Source organism: Chiloscyllium plagiosum, chromosome 3 (assembly GCF_004010195.1).
Source record: "Chiloscyllium plagiosum isolate BGI_BamShark_2017 chromosome 3, ASM401019v2, whole genome shotgun sequence".
Classification (NCBI taxonomy): domain Eukaryota; kingdom Metazoa; phylum Chordata; class Chondrichthyes; order Orectolobiformes; family Hemiscylliidae; genus Chiloscyllium; species Chiloscyllium plagiosum.
In genome coordinates, this window is record NC_057712.1 from 117,604,036 (window position 1) to 117,620,307 (window position 16,272).

A 16,272-nucleotide genomic window follows, 5' to 3' on the forward strand; every position below is an offset into this window, starting at 1 on the left:
ACTAATAACCCTCCCGAAAACGTTGCTTTTTAATAAGTTCAGATGTGACAAATCGCGCTTTCATCATTGCTAACTGCACCGCAGTAAACTTGCAATTCATTTAGCAAGTTTTTTTTTCTTGGGGTTTTTGTTTTGCATTGAGGTTTTAGTTTGTTGGATTACTGAGATTTCTGTCCCTGCCAGTGTTTTCACATCGGTGTCTCCAGCCGCCGGCGCGCAAGTAGAAGAAAAAATAGCGCATTATTTGCAGAAAAACTGAGCAGGCGGGTATTCCGGCCGCCACCGACCCCGGTATCATCAGAGAATCGATTCGTTTGTCGCTTGAAATTTTGATCGCGCACACCGACATCCGAGAAACGAAGTGCCGCTGATGACAGTAATCTTATTTTAATCATTAAATTTGATCCCCCTCCCACACCCCCGGACTTCGCTTAGGGGTACTCATATTCCTAGCCCATCCCTCTCAATTTGTAATGCTGGCAATTAAATGTTGAAAGCAGCTCCCCCCTCGGACAGTTGGGACAATAGCTGCTTAATCAGATACAAACATCTAATGTTTCATTCTCAACTGGCCGGAGTGATGTTGAGCGGTCATATTTATTTGGAAGCGCTTATTTTCCCCGCGCAATGACTTAAATGATGTCCCCTTGCAGCCCTTTCCAAAACTGCCTATTTGCTGCCGAGTGCGACTTGTTGCATGTCCCAGTGTCATATTATACCTTCCACCTATTTGTATATAAAGTTATTTGCCTTTATGTGTTGACCTCCCTTTCCATACGCCACCCCGCCCCCTCCCCAAACAAATCAAGCCCTTTATTTTCTATCTCCTCTGACCCTTCCGCACCAGCATTAGAGCGGACTCCACCGTACCCCTTTGCTCGGTTCTTGACGATTACTTTGTGGGTTCACATCGGGATTATCGTTTCCCAGCGCCAAATGTATATTGAACTGTATTCCCTGCATAGTTCTCCTTCCCCAATGACCCCAAGCGAACTCAGCGTTGACAAGCTGTCCACTTGTCCAGAAATTCCTTTGCAGAGGGGTTTTAAAGTTATACGTCCCAGAAGGTTGTTTCAAAACTCCCTCAGTTTCGGCTACCGTGGAACCTCTTGAAATAATCCCTCTACGCCACCTCCCTGCGCACTGAAACCCGTTGTCTCACTGTGTTTTTTAATGTTATACAATGTTTAGAACTCATCATCCTTGAAATCAAAACAAAACTTCTCTGTTAAAAAAAAACATAATTACATATGCATCAATCGTTTCCTGGATTTGCCTGTGTAGGCGGGGCGGGTGTTTATATTTCTCAATTGTTTACCCCAGCCGGCTCTTTCACCTCCCCCCCTTCCCCAAAGTCTCCATCTACTTGCCCTGACTTGCCCCCTACAGGACCAAGCTGGGTTCTATATATATGTATCCACACACGTACTGTATGTGTGTGTGTGGTGAGTGCGTGTGTTTATGGGTGCCTCATTGGGCGGAGATCTGGGGGAGTGAGGGGTGGGGGGGTCAGAGAGAGAGAGAGAGAGATCGGGAGGGAGGGAGGAGGAGAGTCGGCTCATTGGAGCATTGCTGAGTACCGGGGCCATCAGTGGCACAGTCGCGCACACACTCTCCGCACCCACTGGAAACTGATCTCAAGAATCTGCGAGGGTTCCGCCACCTTCAAAACAAAGGCGAGCGACTAAAGTCGAGAGAGCGCAGCAGCCGCCCGTCCAGGTGAGCCACTTGCAGTAGACAGCAGCCCGGAGCCCTTTTATTTTCAAGAGGTCCCCCTCACTATTTACTTCAGATCGGTGGAGGAGAAACAAACGCCTTTTTCTATTGTTCGACTTGCGTGTATGTACTTGTCAATTTTTAAAAAAAATACACCACACGGGCGGGCTTGGACCGAGTAAGCCGGCAACAGAATGCGTGACAGAGGTCTGAACCCTGGACCCGGTCTGAACCCCCCCCCCACCCCTCACCCTCTCTAGTCGCGGTGTGCGGAACTTTTGTTTTCTTTGAGAAGTAGGGTTGCAATATTTTGACTGGCGTGGAGTGCGGCTTTTGGAGGAAGGGGAGGCGGTCTTCTGTCTATTTATTGTCCGGCGGCTGCAAAATTCCCTCCGCGGCAGCAATAACAAAACCACATGTGCCGTGGTTTACGTAGGCGATCGACCGAAAGTTGGGGAGTTTAGGACTGTTATTTGGCATACAGACAGACACGGCCCTTGTCTGTGTCCATTCGGTCATGTACCATCCTTACAAATCAGGTACAACCATCGTATAAAGCAACTTCTGGTTCAACGTTGTTTTTGTTGTCCCCCCCCACCCTCGGAGCAACCAGGCGCTCAACATTTGGACTTCGGCGTAGACTTTCATAACTTGTTTCTTCCAAAAAAAAAGCCCCTATATCTTATGCCTGCAATCGGATGAAGCATTGTCACTTCTCAATGGATTGTTTCACGAATCATCCGTTTTAAATTCCGACCAACTAATGAAAAGTCTGGATTTAAATAGGCATATGCACGGGCATCTTTATGATCGGATCAGAAGAAGCGAAAGGGGAACTTTTAAAAATATGCATCTGAACATTTTTAAAAGTTAGGAAAGACTACTTTAGGGACAGTGTTTTATTTACGACTCTTGTGGAAGATGAGGGGTTAGTAATGTGTGAATAGGTGGTGGGCTATGACTTTTGGGCGTTGTCGCGGCTGTTTGAGAAGTTCTAGTGAGGCTGCAGCCTCTAGTAGAGTGAAAGTTTTAGTCTCTCTCTCTCTCTCTGTCTATACAGCCCGTGGCCGTGTTGCTGCTGCGAGCCGCCTCGCGCTCTGCCCATGTGACACGACGCCGCACTGTAAACAAAACAATACAAGGACGCCGACGTCACCGGGCGCATTATCCAATCGTCGCCAGCCTCTGAGACGCGACCGCGGCTGATTGGTTGGCGCCGAGCCTTGCCGGCTCGGGCTGCATTCCATAGCCCGTCCTTCAAACCCCTCGCTCGGGTGGGGAGGGGAAAGCTGCTGCAGCGTGCGCTGTCAAACCGTGCGCGTAATACTCCTAAACTATGTGTGTATGCACCTTAATACATGGAAACTTTGCGCCTGTTCACTGTCAGACCGTGTGTCCTTTAACACTCAGATCCCTGGCGGGTCTGAAGGCACTTGCATTGTCAAATCCTTTGTGTGTGCACTGTATTTAATACTCTCAGATTGTGTGCGTGCGCGCGGGCACTGTGTATTTAAGGGACAACAATGAAGGTTCACAAGGATAACACTTGGACTTCTGAGATAAATTTGTTTAATCAGGCCTGTTTTCTCTAGAATTTAGATGGTCAAGGAATGGGCTAATTCCATCTTCAAGATATTAACAGGAAAAGACAAAGTAGATAAGGATAAATATTGCTACTGATTGGGGATTCAAGAACTACCAGGTATCGTCCGAGAATTAGGGCTAGACTATTCAGGAGAGTTGTTACAAGCACTTCCACACACAAAGGATGGTAAATGTTTAGAACTCTTGCACAAATGGCAGTGGATGCTAGATCAATTATTAACTTCAACTGAGATACATTTTTTTAAGTATTGGTATTAAGGGGTGAGTCAAAGGCTCAGTTATGGAGTTAGGCCTAGGTTTGAGGAACTGAATGGTCTAGTCTTCTGCTCATAATACTCTTAAACTGTGTGTATGTGACTGTGCACCTAATATTCTTAAACCCCCTAACTGGTGGCTGCATCAGCATGCTCTTTCAAACCGCGCATTTAATACTCAAGCTATGTCTCTGTGCTCCAATGTTCTTTGAAACTGTATGTGTGCACTGTGTATTTAATACTCAAAATACTGTCTATTCTAATGCCATTTCAAACTATGCGTACTTGTCTATAATACACATATATATATATAATCTGCTGTTCTTTTAAACTATGCTGCATATGTCATGCTCTTCTGAACTGTATACTGTACGTTTAACGTAATTAAAATAGTATGCCGTATATTTGGGGCTCATATAGAAATGTTTACTGTATGTTTAGTTCTGTCTGAAACAATGTACACGTGTGGAGAGTGTTTAGTGTTCTCTCAGGAGGGCATCTGTAAACTGCAGTCAAGACGAAGGGGAGAAGTGTGACATGAACTTAATTGTGGGAGTTGTAGTCTTTCGTACTGCTCTGTCGCCCCCTCCTCCCACCCACACCTGACAGCAGCCCATGATTCCATGCAGTACTCTACTAGGAATGGGGCGATCGATGCAGCGTCGTGGCAAACGGTTCAGATTTGTTACTCTTGACAGTCAAAAAAGGAATGTTTAGGAAAGGCGACGTTGTTTTTATTTACAAGCAGCGGCTTGAATCGGAAGCATTAAGATTTTTCACCGACGGGGGAGAAGAGCTGAGGTGAGGCGTTATCTTGTCAGGACAAGGTGCAGAAGTTTGGGAGTAGAGATAGAGAGCGGTGCTGTGACGATAAAGTGCAGGGGTTTGGGAGCAGGAACAGTGCGGTGGTGTGAGGACTCGGTGCTGGGGATTGGAGCAGAGACAGAGCGGTGCTGCTCAGTGACTGTGAGGACTCGGTGCTGGGGATTGGAGCAGGAACAGTGCGGTGCTGTGAGGACTCGGTGCTGGGGATTGGAGCAGAGACAGAGCGGTGCTGCTCAGTGACTGTGAGGACATGGAGATGCTGGGGAATGGTGCGCACACAGAGCGGTGCTGTGAGGACTCGGTGCTGGGGATTGGAGCACACAGAGCGGGGCAGTGAGGACTCGGTGCTGGGGATTGGGGTAGTGAGGACTCTGTGCTGGGGAATGGTGCGCACACAGAGCGGTGCTGTGAGGACTCGGTGCTGGGGATTGGGGTAGTGAGGACTCGGTGCTGGGGATTGGAGCACACATAGAGCGGGGCAGTGAGGACTCGGTGCTGGGGATTGGGGTAGTGAGGACTCGGTGCTGGGGATTGGAGCACACATAGAGCGGGGCAGTGAGGACTCGGTGCTGGGGCTTGGAGCACAGAACGGGGCAGTGAGGACTCGGTGCTGGGGATTGGAGCAGAGACAGAGCGGTGTTGCCCAGTGACTGTGAGGACATGGTGCTGGGGATTGGAGCGGGGACAGAGCGGGGCGGCCCAGTGACTGAGGACATGGTGCTGGGGATTGGAGCAGGGACAGAGCGGTGCTGTGCGGACTCGGTGCTGTGAGGACTCGGTGCTGTGAGGACTAGGTGCTGGGGATTGGAGCAGGGACACAGCGGTGCTGCCCAGTGACTATGAGGACTAGGTGCTGGGGATTGGAGCACAGACAGAGCGGTGCTGCCCAGTGACTGTGAGGACTCGGTGCTGCGGATTGGAGCACAGACAGAGCGGTGCTGCCCAGTGACTGTGAGGACTCGGTGCTGGGGATTGGAGCAGGAATAGAGCGGTGCTGGTGATTGCAGCAAAGACAGAGTGGTGCTGGGGATTGGAGCACAGACAGAGCAGAGCGGTGCTGCCCAGTGACTGTAGGGGCCGCATTGTTGACACTGGGGAAGTTGTGACGCAGACGGAGCTGCTGCCAGTTGTGAAAAGGCTGCGCTCAGCACTTTCCACAGAACAATGGAACTGTAGTAGGAAACACGCCAGATGAACGTCTCGTGTTCCTCACATCTCTTACTACCAGATTTCATCAGCACAAAAACATATTTCTCTCGGGAGCAGAGACTCCAGTTCATGGTTTAATCATGGATTTGAAGAAGGAAAGCTCCTTCTGCAGTTTACATGGGAGCCAGAAACGTGTTCTGCAGCTTTGATCGAAGTCTAAACTGAATTAACTAATTAGGTGATATATTATTAAATTTGGAAAATAACGGAAGTTGCTCAATACTACAGTGCTCAGACAACAGCTGAACTATCCCAAATATCTGGGAGGATATTACATTTGCTTGCTTCTGACTTAACATTTTTCACATCATTATTTGTTTGCCAAGACAGTTCACTTAAGATTCAGATTTACAAGTGAGGCATGAGAACCAAGGAACTGGACAAATCTTTGAAGAATGATCTGTATCAAACATGTCTCTCACATGAAGAAATATGTGTACCTTAAACATGGACCATCATATTGAAACATATCATTTTTAATATTGATTAGTTAATTATCCAATTTCTTGAAGAACATCCAAAAGCAATTGATAACTTTCTTTGCTACTAGTTGCAAAAAAAGACATGTAAAACATTGGGTGAACAGCAGGTAGAATGCTATGATACATGGAAGAGCAGGCTTTCCTGATGAAGGGCTTTTGCCTGAAACGTCGATTTTGCCTGTCCTCGGATGCTGCCTGAATTGCTGTGCTCTTCCAGCACCACTAATCCAGAATCTGTATAATCTTGGCCAAGAGATTTTTAGGATGAAATTCCCCCTTTGTTCTTCTGCCAACTAGGTTTGGCGCATGAATGTGGTCAATAAACAGTAACATGTCATTTGACTGACGGGCATCTCAAATCCATTGCACCCAGAGCAGACTCCCCCCCCAGGCAGTGAGACATTGTAGGTATTTTCATTACTTTTCAACCGATTAAACTCAGGCCCCTTGGTTTGCATCAATGAGTCACACTGAGTAAAAACAAATAGATCTTGGAGTGCAGGTTCACAGTTCCTTCAAAGTGGGAGTCGCAGGCAGGTAAATAGGCATTTGGTATGCTAGCCTTTATTGGTCAGTGCATTGAGTATAGGAGTTGGAGGTCATATTGTGGACAGGATGTTAGTTTGACCACTTTGGAGTAGAACATGCAATTCTGGTCTCTTTCCTATAGCAAAGATGTTGTAAGTCTTGAAAGGGTTGATAAAAAATTTACGATGATGTTGCCAGGATTGGAGGGTTTCCATGGTAGGGAGAGGCTAAATAGGCTGAGGCAGTTTGCCCTGAAGCATCAGAGGCTGAGGGGTGATGTTATAGAGATCTATAAAATCATGAGGGGCATGGATAGAGTAAACAGGGAAGATCTTCTCCCCAGGGTGGGAGAGTCCAAAACTAGAGGGCATAAGTTTAAGGTGAGAGGGGAAAGATTTAAAAGGGACCTAAGGGGCAACTTCTTCACACACAGGGTGGTGCATGTATGGAATGAGCTGCCAGAGGAAGTGGTGGAGGCTGGGACAATTACAATATTTAAAAGACATCTGGATGAGTATATGAATAGGAAGGGTTTAGAGGGATGTGGGCCAAATGCTGGCAAATGGGACTAGAATTATATAGAATATCTGGTCAGCTTGGACGAGTTGGACCGAAGGATTGGTTTCTGTGCTGTATATCTCTATGACTATCTATGTTTGGAGTTACCTGGGGTGAGGTACTTAATGAATATTTATCAGAGCCCATTCTGAATATGCTTTTCTGTCTTGGTGATAAAATCCAAACTTTTCATTCTCGATCACATCTACCTCGAAGTGCTAGTTGACATTGTAAAGTTTTCAAATATTTGTGTATCCATTAAAGTAATCAGCATTGAACCATAAACATGTTTAACAATAACAAAATAACCATCAAACTTGTTAAGAATAAATATAAATAATAGACAGTTTAAAATGATGCAGGTTGAGAATAAATGAAGATTACAAGGTTTGTAAAGGTCGAAGTATCAATAACCAGATTTGGGGGCGGCACGGTGGCACAGTGGTTAGCACTGCTGCCTCACAGCTCCAGAGACCCGGGTTCAATTCCCACCTCAGGCGACTGACTGTGTGGAGTTTGCACATTCTCCCCGTGTCTGCGTGGGTTTCCTCCGGGTGCTCCGGTTTCCTCCCACAGTCCAAAGATGTGCAGGTCAGGTGAATTGGCCATGCTAAATTGCCCGTAGTGTTAGGTAAGGGGTAAATGTAGGGGTATTGGTGGGTTACGCTTCGGCGGGTCTGTGTGGACTTGTTGGGCCGAAGGGCCTGTTTCCACACTGTAATGTAATCTAAAAAAAAAACACTGACTGATAGTATGATGGATACAGACTAATTAGTAGGGAGTTGGATAAATACATGAAGGAGGAAATATTACACTGATAAGTGGACCAACTGAATGGTCTTTTGGAAGAGCTGACACTAAAATAGTGCAGGAGAAAGTGAGGACTGCAGATGCTGGAGATCAGAGCTGAAAATGTGTTGCTGGAAAAGCGCAGGAGGTCACACCTTAGGGCTTCCCTTAATCCTACCCACTAAAGATTTATTATGCTCCCTTCTAGCTCTCCTGAGTTCATTCCTCAGTTCCTTCCTCACTCCCTTGTAAACCTCTAAAAGTCCTGAATGATCCTTGCCTCCTCAATCTTAAGTAAGCACCCTTCTTCCTCTTGACTAGATGCCCCACATCCCTTGTCACCCAAGGTTCTTTCAACCTCCCATCTTTTCCTCGCCTCAGTGAGATAAACCTGCCCAGCACTATCAGTAGGTGCTTCCTAAACAACCTCCACATTTCTGTTGCGCATTTCCTCCGAGAACATCTGTTCTCAATTTCGGCATGTCCTTGGTGGAGTGGGAGGGGGAGTTGAAGTGTTGATCCACAGGTTGGTTGGGTTAGTTGGTCCGGGTGTCCCAGAGGTGTTCTCTGAAACGTTCCGCAAGTAGGCGGCCTGTCTTCCCAATATAGAGGAGGCCACATCGTGTGCAGTAAATGATGTGTGTGGAGGTACAGGTGAATCTGTGGCAGATATGGAAGGATCCCATGGGGCCTTGGAGGGAAGTAAGGGGGGAGGTATGGGTGCAAATTTTGCATTTCTTGCTGTTGCAGGGGAAGGTGCCGCGAGGGAGTCACGGAGGGAGTGGTCTTTTCGGAACACTGATAGGGGAGGGGAGGGAAATATATCCCTGGTGGTGGGGTCCGTTTGGAGGTGGCGGAAATGACGACGGATGATACGATGCGCCATATCTATCTTTCAAATCAGCATGTAACCATTGAAGTGCTTAGCAGGTGTAACAGGCACATTTTATTTTCAGAACAAAGCCAGATTGTGTAGTCTGATTCAATTCATGCAACTTTCTTTTGGAAGCTTCTGACAGCAATGATATGGAAAAGGAAAAGCAATTTAATAGCAGTATCTTAAAAGCTAGTTTAAATTTGACAATCCTGACCTAAGGGATTCACTGGAAGCAGTTAACTTGATCAGTGTGTACAATTGACTTTATGCCAGGATCAACTGTAGTGCTGGAGCAATTTGGATTACCTTCTCTTCGGCACTTGACAATCCTGGTGCACAGCTTGCTATTTTAATCCCCACAAAAACTGAGAATAGGAAATGTAATTTTTTAAACTTAGAAAGTATCTATTGAGAGTCAATTGAAAATGTTGGACTTGCTTACCCGACAGAATCTTATCTTTAACCAAAGTGGCTACCTTCATGAGTAACTGTATAACCTAGGCAACAAAAGCCATTCAGCATTTGCACATACATAATGTACAATGCTTTTAAAACAAAACTTTGAAAATGGCAGCAAAATTAACAGGGCTGAAAAATTAGGATACTTGAATTATGACTTGCTATTGTTCAGTATTTTGTTTCTATGTATTTGTGACTAGGCAATAAAAAGGAATGCAACATAAAAAAAAATCATTGGTTGACAAATCTAAAAACTTTAATAATACTTTTTATGACTTGAGAACTTTTTTTCTTTTCTTGTTAGGAAAAAAATGCAACCACTTTGTGTTCCAAAGGATTGAAAGCAGACCTGGCTGGGAACAAACATCATCCACAAGGATGTCAAGAGGTGAGCTTTATGAGCAATCTTCTCCTAGCTCAAGGTTATCCTGTGGATACTATTCTCTTCACACAGACAGTGGACAGATGACTAAACCCACAAGCTGCGACAAGTCTACACAGACTCCAAGCCCAACTTGCCAAGCCATCTACCATACACAGCACGCCTTGGCACAAGTACAGCTTTTACAGAATCGTGGTAAGAGCCTACTTCTTTCGTGTCACACAGAAAGGCAGCTAGAAATTCTGCTACAAAAGAAAGGAATTGCTACAGCAACCCTGCAGGTTGAGCAGCATCCGTGGAGAGAAAACAGATTCAATGTTTTGCGTCCGCTGACCCTTCATCCAAACTGATGTCACTGGACCCAAAACATTGATTCTCTTTCTGCAGATGCTGCCAGACCTGCTGAGTTTCCCTAGCAATTTCTGTTTTGTTTTAAACTTCCAGCATCTGCAATTCTTGTTTCTTTTTTAAATAAACATTTTGCTGGTTGAATTCAAAAAGTTAAATCATGTTGCTTTTGTTTTTGTCACTTAGATTTATACTGATACCATGGAGATGAAAATAATTCACAGCAACAAGTCTCTAAATTAGATGACTCTTTTATTTAATTAGAGCTGTCTGCATGGTGTGCACTTAAAAGACTGATGAAAGTTATTGATTATTTGGAAGTTATAATGCCTTTTCTGTGTATCTAAAAGAAGTTACAATGCTCACTCAACAGTGTTTCTCTTTGAAAAATGTCTAGAAGCTTTACAACTATTTATGAAAGTTTACATTTAGCATTTCAAGTAACAAATGCAAATGGCTAAAGTTTCACGTTTACACTGATGCTGAAAGAACCATGGAAATGAGCTTAATAAATCAGATGAATGATACAGAGGACACATTATTTTCAAGACAAAATCAGCTGGAATCTTGGTCACCATATATTTGTGATAACAGTAAAATAAAAGGTTCATCCAAAAAAATGTCCCATATTCTGGATCAATGATAGAATTCTGGTCAAAAGATGACTTTGCTTTGTGTTTAAATCCAATAATGTACAACACTTAAGTTCCACTTGTTGCAAAGATGATCTCTAATGCAAATCTCCCAAGCTTGGTACGTGTTTGAATTTGTAATCAAAACAACATCCTTGAAATGATCCAGGTGGAGAAGGCATGATAAAAAAAACACATAAACAGAACAGATTGTGAACTGGAGTCCTTTGAATGATCGCAGTACTTGCTGACAGTAAGGTATTTTTTCATCAGTGAAGGGACCGAGGAAAAGGTTGTGATGGAGTCAAAATATGGGTGTGACTGTGCAAGGTAGACAAGGCCACCATCTCGTCCATCTGCCGTGTCTCAACATTAAGCTGCTTTTGTTGGCCGTTTGTGTTGTGTTGTAGATGGTTAGATTTGATTTGTTAATTCACATTCATAACTTTTCAACTACAACTATGCATAGAATGAAGAATGCAATTATTTTCTTTAGACTAATTAGTTTGCAATTGTATTACAACTGTATATAAAAACAGTTGGTGGAAGGAAAACAAGGGTTTAATACATTTGGTGGTAGTGAAAAGAAAGATTGGCTGATTGTCTGCTTCTCGTAATACAACACAATCCAGAATGATGGCGTTGAAGAGAGTGCTGCCTACATTTTAATAAATGAGCTTCTTCTCAAGATCTGTCCTTGTTGTTTTTAAATCATTCTCCCTGGGCATTCCAGTGTATCTTGATATCAGCAAAAGTTGTTTTTGGCCTGACAGGCATGGTTAGTTAAAGTACTCTTTGACACCCACAACATCTCCAAATTAAGATGATGGGGCCTGAAGGAGAAATTTGGATGAATCCTTGGGCCATTCTATTCGGATCATATCCAATCTTGCCAGTAATGAATCTTATCACAAGCAGAGCATGGAAATATACAAATCTATTTTGCAGCAGATCAAATGATCAATATTAAGTACTGGAAAACTTTGCTTTGAGTTACAAACTGGAAGATTGTCGAACTCAGTATCGCATCAGGTTCATTCTTCACTGTATTTCTAAAGGAAGCACAACACTGAAATGTTGCATTTCTTGTTCAGTGCAAGCATTTATATTTCATATGATTATTTAAAAGCCTTTGCAGTTGTGTTGGATTTTTCTTTGCCCAGATGAAGAGAAACCCAGGAATAGTCTCCAGCTCTAACTATCCTAGTAGATCTTGAAGTTTGCTATTTGATAATTGGGGTAAGGGTCAATGCTATCTGAGTGGTCTTATACTCTGCAAGTGTACAACATTTATAGTATGAGTGCATTTGCTTTGCAACTATTGAAGTTGTATGGTTTGGATTATTACCTGTTATTAGTCACTTTTGACTTAAAATTTGTTTTGTTTTACTCAAATGGTTATTTTGAATGAAACTAAATGAAAAAGATGCATTCTTTCTTAATTACTGTTCAGGACCCCTACATTTTTTAGACCTTATGGTTCATATAGTTTGCCTGCTAAAATTTACCAATAACATATTATGAAGGGATCATTATCACCCATTTAAACTTCACCTTCAATGATAGCACTTTTTTGAACCTTGGGAATTCTGTTACAGAGATCAAGTTTTACGCAAGTTTTGACCTTAAAATAATATATTTTAAAATCAATAATTCTAGTTACTATGACAACTAATAATAATGATAGATAATCAGTGTTAATTCAAAATGTACTTGCGATAAACCTACATTGAAAAGCAATGTTCCAATCTGGCATGGGCAAATAATGCCATTCAACCAGGTTTTTTTTATTAGAAGGTTTTACTAAATATACTAATCCCTTTTTTAACTTCAAACCTGGGGTGAAGGCAGCTCTGGCTAGGCCAGCATTTATTGCCCATCCTGAATTGCCCAGAGGCCTGTTAAGAGTCATTCACATTGCTGCGGGTCTGAGTTCACATGTCGGCCAGACCAGGTAAGGATGGCAGACTCCTTCCCTAAAGGACATTAGTGAACCAGATAGGTTTTCCCAACAATATTAATTAGACTCTTAATTCTAGATTATTTTTATTGAAATCAAATTCCTCCAGCTTCTGTGACGATATTCAAAGCCGGGTGCCCAGAATATTAACTGAGTCTTTGGATTAACAGTTGAACAGTAATACCACCAGGCCGTCATTTTCCTGTTAAACGATCATTAAGCAAAGGGACCTTTTAAAACCATCACTTAGACTAGAGAAGCAAAACATTTGGTTATCTTTTTAAAAAGCTGCTTTATTCTGTGACACTGTCAGATAGATTGAAGAATACCAATTACTGTGGCTTAAAGTACAGAAACGATGGCTTACTTGATGATTCATTTTGCAGGCGATCCCTCCCTCCATTTGACAGTTGTGCATTTAAAAATGATGCAATTTTAAAAAATCATTTTATGAGCGTATTATACCTCATCCTCTCTCCTCACATCTGGAGCTGATGAATGTAAGTCTGTGCAAAACAGCATAACACCACATATTAAATGATGCATGTACTTTTTTTCTCACTCATTCAGTTAGCTATTTTCAGGCAAGAAAAAAAAGTTTATCTACTTCTTGCCCTTTCTGAAAGCCCCACTTTAATTTCACTATTAACCACTTAACCACAGTATTAATTTTCTGCATTACTTTATGTTACAAAGTCAGCATGGATGGGAAAACTGTTAACATCTGAAGTACATGGATCAAGTGATAAATTTTAACTCTTGTTTTGCTGATTGTGCACCCAGGTTCAGCCAAAGCCTGTGTTACCCAAATTAATTCTGTTCTAATTTGATTGCCTTAGGGCTAACAGTAACCAGTTCGTTTGTTTTTGCTCAGGTGAATTTGAACCTGTGTGCAGCACTCACATTTAAAGCAGTTTTCTTGCACAGGTCTATCCGAAATTACAGTACTCAAAAAACTTCTTTCGTATGAAAATGAAATTTTAAACCAAGAGCAGACTTCTGGTAGATTGACTAAAAAGATAATTTTCCTTTGCTTGCTGTGGCTGTTTGTACTTCCACACATCTGTACTGATTCAACATCCTCATGAGCAAACATTTTCAGTCACAGACGATCACCACAGAGCAATTGGAGTGCACAATGCAACAATGAGAGCAATCTTACTTAATAGTATTGTCTGCAAAATCACAAACTGCCAGAATTGTTAACCATTTATGTTTTTTACTTTCTCATCACTTCTATCCAGTTTAAAGTTTCACCTTCTAATTTTATATGCTGCAGTCTGCGGCTGACTGTTCCATGCAGCGGAGCTAAAACACCATTGTTGATACTTAGTTCAGTAATATAGAGAGTAGATTTTCTTGAATGAAATCTTTATCTGTTACAAAGAATCTTGTAACTGTGCAGTAGAAAGCTTCTGCATGTTCTGAAAGCTACAAAGCAGTCCAGTAACCAACACATTAACCTACTGTACCTGTGGAAGGATTTTGCATTTTTTTAAATGAGTGTGTACCTAATTAAAGTGTGCATTTATTTGTTCAAGTTTAACTTTCTTTTTAGTAATAATAAACTAATGTTAAGGACTAAAAGCCTTCCAACCACTATTATACTAGAGTAATTAATATCAAACAGTGCTCATCTCTACATGATGCCTTTTTTTCTAAATAATCAGAATTGCTGCTTATTCCCTTTTGCCACTCAACGGTGTTCTGTTTGCAATGACACTGACTGCATGTTGGAATAATAGCAAAACACATACTGTGTTGTTAATTTGGGAATTTGTTAATAATTGTTAACTGTCATGTTTGCAACACTTATATATTTCAGTTGTTAGACTACAGTGCTACCTTATTAGTAAAGTGGAGCATATTTTGAATCCTTTAAAAACTTGTATTTATGTTACTTTCTTAAATGCAATGAAACATTTCAAAGCAATTCACTGGAACATAATCAAACAAAAGTTCGCACAGACCCAAAGAAAGAAATCAGGACAGGTGTCCTTGGTCAAAGTGACAGCATTTTAAAGACAACTTCACAGGCAATAGAGACAGAAAGGCAAAGGAAGAATTTGCAGGGCTTCAGGACTAGACAGCTAAAGTCAAAGCCATCACTGGTGGAGTGAGAGAAGTAGAGAATGCACAAAAGGCCAACACTGCAGGGCGGTCATCCGGTTGGAGGAGATTATGGAGATGGGGAGTTGATGAGGCCATGGAGGGAATTGAGTAGAAAGGGGGGAATTTCAAGCTCAAAGCATTGGCAAACTGGAATGCAACATAGAACTAGCATGGAGGGGACTTGATACAGGATGGGATTTGGGCAATAAGAGTTTTTCACATGTCGGACAGGCTGATCAACCTAACTTGACAATATATTATAGCCTTAAGTCAGTTTACTGCCAGACAGATTACAATAGTTATGGTCTACCCAGCAAATATACAGGAATCTGCAGTGAAACACTTTGCACCTTCCATTGAGTACCAAATTGGATAAGTTGAGGGCTTGACTTCAATGCATCAGGAATTATTGATCTGGGCCAGTGTGCTGGGAACTGGAAAAATGGTGGGTTTAGAGGGCATAACTTTAAGGTACGAGGAGAAAGGTTTAAAAGGAACCTTAAGGGCAATGTTTTCACACAGAGGGTAGTTTGTATGTGGAATGAACTGCCAGAAGAAGTGGTAGCTACAGATACGGTTGCAACATTTAAAAGACATTTAGATAGGTACATGAATAGGAAACATTTTGAAGGATATGGGCAAACCAGAAGCAAAAGGACTAGTTTAATTTCAGAAACTTGGTCAGTATGGATGAGTTGGACTGAAGGGTTTGTTTCAGTGCTATTTGAATCTAACACTCTATAATAAATTTATTATGCCAAACAAGAGCAGAGGGAGTGTGTGTCATAATTGATGAGTGCAAGGCGGTTCATTCTCGGTTATTGAAATCCTATTCCCAAATATAAGTAGAAATGTCAAAGCAAATAAAAAGCACATTTCTTGGATTATAAGTCGTTGTATAATTCACATAATTTATGGTGCCTGATATATATATTCTCTTCTATTTGGATGGCATAAAAGCATTTCAGAAATTGCAACGTTTACGAAATAATTTTGTAGTTCCGTGGCATGGGACTGTTAACAATAAGGTCAGATTTTGATGCTCATTTCTAATTGCCCTTGAACTAAGTGGCTTCCTTTGCCATTTCAGGGGTTAAGAGTCAATCATGTTGCTGTGGGTCAACAGTCACATGTAAGTCACTGAGATTTCCTTCCCTAATCCAGATGGGTTTTTACATCAGCAAGTTTCATGGTCATCATTACTAAGACTAGTTTTCAATTCCAGAATTGAAATTCAAGAATTAATTGAATTCAGGTTGCACTAGGTGCCATCTGTCCTGGGACATTAGTCTGGGTCTCTGGATCACTATTCCAGTGACAGGACCTCACCAGAACTACAGGACCTAAAAAAAAAGTAAAAATCTTACTTTTTGTTGAACACTTACATGTAAGCCTCTGGCAGTATTGTTTGTGAACAAGGTTTTAGCTCAAGTAGTTTGATATGTTTTACATTTAGCTATAGGTTCATACATGAAAGGGAATTCAGTGCATATTTGGCTGCTAGATCATTATTTTCCCATATCTGTGAGCCCTGAA

General features: G+C 42.3%; 1 protein-coding gene and 1 long non-coding RNA gene across 2 annotated transcripts in view; both read left to right on the plus strand.

Annotated features, from left to right (window-relative positions):
- LOC122548469 (bcl-2-like protein 11) overlaps positions 1 to 16,272 on the plus strand; it is a 52,014-nt gene that overhangs the window by 480 nt on the left and 35,262 nt on the right. The window contains exon 2 of the mRNA XM_043687182.1: positions 9,607 to 9,879. Within this exon, the coding sequence (XP_043543117.1) occupies positions 9,681 to 9,879 (199 nt within the window). The 5' untranslated portion in view covers positions 9,607 to 9,680. The remainder of the gene's footprint in view (positions 1 to 9,606; positions 9,880 to 16,272) is intronic.
- On the plus strand, positions 469 to 3,055 carry LOC122548470. Its single transcript, XR_006311245.1, has 2 exons — positions 469 to 1,719; positions 2,777 to 3,055. It is a non-coding gene; the product is annotated as an uncharacterized LOC122548470 (long non-coding RNA).